Below are 8,476 nucleotides of genomic sequence, written 5' to 3'. Positions count from 1 at the left end.
TGACTTGTTAAAAACAGATCAAATCTTTGATCACTTGATGGCTGATAAAATGATATCTTTGCCTAAGGGGCATAAGATTCCATCGGCAAGTGACCTGAAAGGAAAAGAGTACTGTAAGTATCATAACTCTTGGAACCATGCTACTAATGATTGTACTATTGTACGAGGTGTATTGTAGAGAACTATTGACGAAGGTACTTTAAAATTCCCAGAGAAAACTTCAGAAACCATGAAGGTGGATACCAATCCATTCCCTACAATCACATCTATGAATGTGATAAGCTTAGCCAAACGAGGAAATCGGCAGGAGGCTGAGAGGATGTCAGGTGAGTTCCTTTCATCAAATGCGACACCTGAAAAGATGGCAGAACTACAGAGATAATTAAAAAAGGCTCAATTGGCCTTGATCGATCATGGCTGTTGCCCAAATTGCAAGGGAAAACAGAAACCAAATGAAGAGGAGCCAGTAGAAGTTCAACCAAGGAAAAAAGGAATTCTTGAGAGGCTTACTTTCCCAATTAAGCCTGGGGAAGAGCCTCAGCAGGATGATTCCATTAGCAGTCATTTGAAGGCAGAAAATTAGAATTGGTAAAAATATATATCCAGCAGATTTCATTCCCAGAATCGACATCCCAATTTTAAAAGGCGTTGACCAGTCCAATCAGAAATTTGGGTGCAAAAGGAAGCCGATTCACATAGAGTATGAACTATAAAACCAAGAACAGACTCAACTGAGGATAGATGGACTCAAGTCAATCATCCAAAATTCCCTAAGGTTCAACAACATCAGAGTGGAGGCCTTACTTGATCTCAGAAATGCAAGGAACAAAGGAGAAGAGTCACGAAAAAAAGGAAAGCAGAAGATGTAGAGTTGGCTAAGCAGGTTAGTATTCTAGATGAAGATCAATCGGATGAGGTAGAGGAGCATCAGCCGACATGTCCCAGACGCAAAAATGAGTTAAAAATTCAGTTTGGTAGTTTCCCAGAGGAAATGTCATGTAATATGGTATTCGTATTACCGGCAATGTTCCAAGCCCCATCGGCATCAAATGTAAATACTGAAAAGAATGAGGAAATGGAGGATAAAGGTAGCATCAAGGAGAAAGAAACTCAGCCGATTCAGAATTTTTCTATTCTTTCATCAAAATTGGCAAAAAGGTAGTTTTTGAGAAACCTTTGTTAGCAATGACTCAACAATTAAGGCCTTTGTATGTCAAGGTATGGGTAGAAGGCCAACCTGTTAACCGAGTCTTAGTAAATAATGGCTCAGTTCTGAATGTAATTCCAGCTAATACGTTGAAGAAACTTGGCAAGAGTATGGAAGATGTTATTCCTACTGATGTAGCAATTTGTGGGTTTAACGGAGTTTCTACTAGCACTAAAGGGATTCTTCCTTTGGAAGTCGAAATTGGAGGAAGGACATCCTTCACGACATTTTTTATTATCGAATCCATGGCTTCATATAATTTGGTATTAGGCCGTGACTGAATTTATTCAAATATGTGCATCCCATCATCATTACACCAGATACTAATCTTTTGGGATGGTGATAAGGTGAAAATAGTGAATGCCGATTATAAGCCATTTGTGGCAAAAGTGTACTCGACAGATGCTATTTTGTATGATGAAGAGTCTGTTCCTATTTGATTTGTGGGAACGGGAGCTGATGGAAGACCTATATCGGCAACAATGAGAAGAAGTCTTGCTGATTGTGAAATCGGCGAGTTAAAGCAAGAAAATTCTAGGCCAAAGGTAGAACTCCCTCGGCTTACTATAATTGAAGAAGAAGTTGTCAATAGAGGCGAAACTTGAAAGAGAAATAGCTCGGCAGTAGGCCTATAGGGCCGCTTGCATTAGGTTACAAGCATACATAACTGAAAAACGACTGGAAAAGGAAGCAAAAGTAGAACCAAGGCTATCGGCTAGTATTACCGAAGTCTATCAAATTGATAATGAAAAGTTGGATGCTATTCAACTAGAAGATTTGGAATTGGCACCAGCTAAACTTGATGATCTTAAGGCAGAAACTCAAGATCCATTAAATGAGGTAAATTTAGGCACTAATTTAGAGCCTAGACCAACCTATATCAATGCACTGTTAGACCTAGAATTACAAGCCGAGGTGATCGGCATGTTAAAAGAATACAGTGACTGTTTTGCTTAGAATTACGAGGAAATGCCAGGTTTATCCAGAGATTTGGTGGAACATCGGTTGCCCATTAAAGATGGCTATAAGCCATATAAACAGCCGCCTCGCCGAATGTCTCAAGAGGTGGTAGATAAAATCAAGGTGGAAATTGAACGATTGATTGATACTGGTTTCATTCAAACTACAAGGTATGTCGAGTGGTTATCAAATGTAGTTCCTGTTATCAAGAAGAATAGAAAATTACAAATATGTGTTGACTTTCAGAACATAAACTCAGCAACACCAAAAGATGAGTATCCTATGCCGATAGCCGATCAATTAATTGATGCGGCTGCCAAACATGAAATCATATCTTTTATGGATGGACACGCAGGCTATAATCAAATTTATATAGCCGAGGAGGATATTCCAAAGACAGCTTTCAGATGTCCAGGATCGATTGGAACTTTTGAGTGGGTGGTAATGCCTTTTGGGTTGAAGAATGTTGGTGCTACATATCAGCGAGCTATGAATTCTATTTTTCAAGATATGCTTAGCAAGTTTATGGAAGTATATATTGATGATGTAGTAGTGAAATCAGCAACAAAAAAGAAACATTTAGTATCTCAAAGCATCTTTTGAGAAAATGAGGGCTTATAAGTTAAAGATGAATCTAATAAAATATGCTTTTGAAGTATCGACAAGAAACTTTTTTGGGGTTCTTGGTACACCAAAGGGGCATAGAAATCGATAGGAATAAAGCTAAGGCAATTATTGATGCTAGTGCGCTAAGAAGCAAGAAGCAATTACAGAGGTTACTTGGTCAAGTGAACTATCTCAGGCGATTTATTGCAAATACAGCTAGTAAGTTGCATGGGTTTTCACCTTTACTCAAGTTGAAGCTGTAACGACCCACTCCACCACATGGTATGATATTGTCTGCTTTGGGCTTGAGCCCGCATGGTTTTGCTCTTGGGCTTCACCCCAAAAGGCCTCATACCAATTAGAGATGACATATTTACATATAAGCACTTCACCTTTCCTTTACCCAAGCGATGTGGGACTTGTGCACCCGTAGCTCACCAGTGTGGTAGCCGATAGTGTCTCTCGCACCCGCCCATAAGGTCATCACAATCCACCTTCCTTGGAGGCCCGACGCCCTTGTCGGCACACTTCCGGTTGGGTCAGGCTCTGATACCATTTGTAACGACCCACTCCACCACATGGTATGACATTGTCCGCTTTGGGCCTGAGCCCACATGGTTTTACTCTTGGGCTTCACCCCAAAATGCCTCATACCAATTGGAGATGACACACTTACATATAAGCACTTCACCTTTCCTCTACCCCAGCAATGTGGGACTTGTGTACCCATAGCTCACCAGTGTGGTAGCTTGACAGTATCTCTCGTACCCGCCCATAAGGTCATAACAATGCACACACTGATAGGCTACCATATTGGTGAGCTATGGGTGCACAGTCCCACATTGCCTGGGTAGAGGAAAGGTGAAGTGTTTATATATAAGTGTGTCATCTCCAATTGGTATGAGACCTTTTGGGGTAAAACCCAAGAGCAAAACCGTGCAGGCTCAGGCCCAAAGCGGACAATATCATACTATGTGGTGGAGTGGGTTGTTACAAATGGTATCAGAGCTTGACCCAGCTGGAAGTGTGCCGACGGGGACGTAGGGCCTCCAAGGGGGGTGGATTGTGATGACCCTGTGGATGGGTATGCCGTGGGTGGGTGCGAGAGACATTGTCAGGTTACCACACTGGCGAGCTACTGGTGTATAGTCCCACATCGCCTAGGTAGAGGAAAGGTGAAGTGCTTATATGTAGGTGTGTCACTCCAATTGGCATGAGGCCTTTTGGGGTGAAGCCCAAGAGTAAAATCGTACGGGCTCAAGCCCAAAGCGGATAATATCATACTATATGGTGGAGTGGGTCATTACAAATGGTATCAGAGCCTGACCCAGCCGGAAGTGTGCCAGCGAGGACGTCGGGTTCCAAGGGGGGTGGATTGTGATAACCTTGTGGGCGGGTGTGCCGTGGGCAGGTGCGAGAGACACTGACAGGCTACCACACTGGAGAGCTACGGGTGCACAGTCCCATATCGCCTGGGTAAAGGAAAGGTGAAGTGCTTACATGTAAGTGTGTCATCTTCAATTGGTATGAGACCTTTTGGGATAAAGCCCAAGAGCAAAACCGTGCGGGCTCAGGCCCAAAGCAGACAATATCATACTATGTGGTGGAGTGGGTCGTTACAGAAGCCGATGGAAGAATTCAAATGGGATAAGACACATCAGAAGGCATTTGACCAGATTAAGAAATACTTGTCGAGTCCTCCTGTGATGATGTCGCGCGAGGAAAAAGTGGCCGATGAAATTATATTTATCGGCTGCTGAAGAATGCATCGGAGGTATGCTGGCACAAGAGAACGAAGCAGGAAGTGAACAAGCAATATACTATCTAAGCTGAGTTTTAACCCCAGTTGAGTGTAGATATATGCCGATTGAGAAATTGTGTTTGGCTTTGTATTTTACAGTAATGAAATTAAAAATATATATGCTGCCTGTGTTGGTTTATATTGTTTGTCAAACAGATCTTATAAAGTATATGCTATTAAGGCCACTAATCACAGGACGGATATGCAAATGGACCCTAGCACTAATGGAGTTCAACTTTGCCTATGTACCACAAAAAGCGATTAAGGGAAGAGCATTGGCAGATTTTCTAGCCGATCATCCCTCATCTGAAATCGAATCACAAGTATTTAATGAACTTGACTCGGTAGCCATATTCATGACCCCTTGGACTTTAATGTTCGATGGATCGAGTACCAATGAAGGCTCAGGAGTTGGTATAGCAATAATATCCCCATCCGGGAACCAAATTTCGTTTTCCTTCTTTTTGAATTTTAGGTGCTCAAATAATCAAGCCGAGTCTGAAGCGTTGATTATCGGCTTGGAAATTCTATTGAAGATGGCTGTCAAAGATATCCACATTATAGGGGATTTAAGTTTGGTGATTAATCAAATCTCAGAAGACTTTAGATGTTTAAATTGGCAATTAAGGCCATTCCATTCATTGGCAACCCAGTTGGTTAACCAATTTCACAACGTGACTTTGGAATATAGACCAAGGGCTATGAATAAAATAACTAATGATTTAGCACAAACTGCTTTAGGAATCAGGGTGCCAAGTGGTATGAAGGAAAGGATAATGAAAATCACACGCCGATCTCTTCCATTGGCTGAAACAAGAAATCAAGTTATAGAAGAAGTCTTTGCTACTGATGTGGCCAAGTTAGATGATGATGATTGACGAGTTCCTTACATCTTATTCTTACAACTCCAACTCCAGAAGCCGATCGAAAAATAAAAAGAAGTGCAGTCAATTATATACTTATGGATGGAGATCTTTATAGAAGATCGGTTGAAGATGGTTTACTATTTCAATGTATTAGCAAATTTGAAGGTTTAAAGATTATGACTGAGGTACACGAAGGAATATGTGGAGCTTACCAAGGTAGCATAAAAATGAGATGGTTGATACGTCGGTATAGATATTATTGGCCTGGAATGAGAAAAGATTGTATGACATATGCAAAAGGTTGTACATATTGTCAAAAGCATAGCCCACTGTAGTGGGTTCCAGCAATAGAGATGCAGTTATTAGTCAAACCATGGCCTTTTAAAGGTTGGGCTATGGATTCGGCAAGATTAATCCTCCTTCATCAAAGGGTCATCATTGGATTATTTTAGCTACCGATTATTTTACTAAATGGGTAGAAGTCGAGGAATATATCTTAGTAACTCACAACACTGTGATACAGTTTTTGGAGTAACACATTTTTCACCAATTTGGTTTACCAGAAACAATTGTTGCCGATAATGGGTCTGTGTTTCGAGTGGGAGAAGTGTTACAACTCGGCCGCAATATACAGGTAAAAATGTTAACTTCAACACCATACTATGCTCAAGTGAATGGCCAAGCAGAAGCTTCAAATAAAGTTGTAATTGAAATTATTGAGAAAATGATAAAGGATAAGCCGAGACGCTGGTATGAAACCCTTTCAGAGGCTTTATGGGCTTATAGAAACTCAAAAAGGACAAGTACAGGAATAACTCCTTATTGGCTAACATTTGGCTATGATGCTGTGTTGCCGATGGAGTTAAATGTGAAATCGGTAAGGATAGCTTTGCAACATAATCTAATACCTGCCGATTACAATGAAGCTATGCTTGCCAAGTTGGAAGACTTGGATGAGGTTCAAAAACTTGCTTTAGACCACCTTATAGTCCATAAGGCAAAAGTAATGAAGGCTTACAATAAAAGGATCAAGTTTAAGTCATTTGCAGAGGGTGATATAGTTTGGCAAACAATTCTTCCAACTGGAAATGTAGATAGAACTTATGGAAAATGGTCACCTACATGGAAGGGACCATTTGTGGTTCACCAAGTGTTGCATGAAGGAGCTTACAAATTGAAGGATCTAGATGGTGAAATTCATGAGAGACCGAAAAATGGAAGGTACTTAAAGAAATATAATCCAACTATTTTTGAACTTATGGAGGAAAAGAAAACCTCTACTAAATAAAAACAGCTTGGATTGTGTTCATTTGATTTTATGTAAGTTGTTTTGGTGCCATAAGTGCTCAGTTAAATAAAGATGTTATCAAATTAAGTTAAACACAGCCATAGCAAGTTGTTCAATAACCATATTACAGACCAGTGATAGCAAATTGTTCATAAGACCATAAAATGTTCAAGGTTGCTTGAAATTTTGATAAAACTCTTCAAATTTGGTTTTGAGACTTGCCCATGATATTGGGTTTGGTTGAACTTCATTTCTGCTTGTTTCTAGGACTGTTCCAACTTTGGCATTTGAGCATGTAGTGCTTTAAACTTGGGTGCATTCATTTTTGCTTGTTTCTTCAAAACTGCCACTTTGTTGCCGAGCTGGGATTTATCTTGTTGAAGCTGAGCTAGTTCGGCTTGGAGTTTTTTTCTCTCTGGCATCCTATAATACCCCTAATTTTAAAATGATAGTCTCAGTATTTTATATAGTTATTTTATTGTATTGTTGGTTGGTTTTTTGGTAATTTTGTTTGTTTAATTGCTGGTTTGCATTTATTATTTGGTTTATTTGAATTTAATTTATTATTGGATTTATAATTTGATATTTGGGTTATTTAAAGAAAATGGAATAAATTGCAAGATTTATTTTATTTTCCTTAAATGTTTTATTCTTTTATTTTTGTTAAATGCATTAAATGTTTTATTTTTACTTTGAAAGTGGTTTCATTAAATTATTATTTTTTTATTTGCATTCCTCGTGTGTGTATTTGAATTAAATTAGAAACAATTTCAATGTTAAATATTAGGGTTTATCTTCTTTTAGACAACACGGATGGGCCGACTAGGATTGGACTTGGGGCTTAGTCTCTAATTGCACATGAACTAGGGTTATTGTTTTCACCTATAAATATACGCAGTACTATGGTCTAGGGTTTTAGAAAAATAAATGTAAATTCTGTAGAACAGAGATACAAAGAGGTACTGAGAGAAACAGAGGAAGTAAAGAGAGGAGGGCTAGGTTTTGGTCTATACCAAGGTTGGACCAAGAAGGAGGAAGGAGAGATTGTTCGTAGGTGAAACCAAGAGCAACAGAGGGGGAACAATAGTCGGGACTCTCGTTAGAAAATTCAAAGATGACAGTTTAGAGTTTCAAACTAAAATTCAAAGGCAGGTTTCTGTTCTATTCTTTCCAATGAATCTATGTTCTGTGTATGTTTAGATGGACTCCATGAGTTTAATGAATACTTAAACAATCTTTTATGTATGCTTGACTGATAATTAATCTCGTTGAATGAAACTGATATACAAAATTTTGTAAGTCTTTGTTAGTTGTTTCTTTTTCTGTTTATGCGTTTAAGCTTTGCTCTTTGAGATTAATAAGGCATATGGATGCCTTGTAAGTAGTCTGGAATGTTAATTGAATATTGGAAGAAGAATTTAATACAGTACAGAGGGCTGGAAACTCACCGGAGTCGAAGAAGACAAAAGGAAAACGGACAATGGCTGCTAAGGGAGGGAGAGCAGGCTCCCAAAACCCTTAGAGCCAGCTCCCAAAGAGTTGGAGCCGGCTCTAAGTGATTTAGAGCAGGCTCTAAGTGAATTAGAGCTGGCTCTAAGTGGTTTTGACCAGGCTCTAAATTTTTAAAGAGCCTGCTCTCTCCTTATATATTACATAATTGATTTTAGGGGCTTGTTTGGGCTATACAGGGTGTTTGCACTTCGTTTAAACTGTGTTAAGTGGTGCTTAGGATTGTATTAGACTGATAT

General features: G+C 39.4%; 1 protein-coding gene across 1 annotated transcript; it reads left to right on the top strand.

The window, feature by feature from the left end:
- The first annotated feature begins 5,535 nt into the window (after nt 1-5,535).
- On the top strand, nt 5,536-6,728 carry LOC132272818 (uncharacterized). The gene is made up of 2 exons (XM_059773901.1): nt 5,536-5,656; nt 6,004-6,728. The coding sequence occupies exons 1-2, from the start codon at nt 5,536-5,538 to the stop codon at nt 6,726-6,728; spliced, it is 846 nt and encodes a 281-aa protein (XP_059629884.1).
- Nucleotides 6,729-8,476: the final 1,748 nt, after the last annotated feature.

The sequence above is a fragment of the Cornus florida genome, unplaced genomic scaffold (assembly GCF_030987335.1).
Source record: "Cornus florida cultivar Cherokee Brave unplaced genomic scaffold, ASM3098733v1 CherokeeBrave_3.0.0_Hap2_Chr09, whole genome shotgun sequence".
Taxonomy (NCBI): Eukaryota; Viridiplantae; Streptophyta; class Magnoliopsida; order Cornales; family Cornaceae; genus Cornus; species Cornus florida.
Note: the sequence above shows the minus strand (reverse complement) of the source record. Positions and strands in the feature narration are given on the sequence as shown.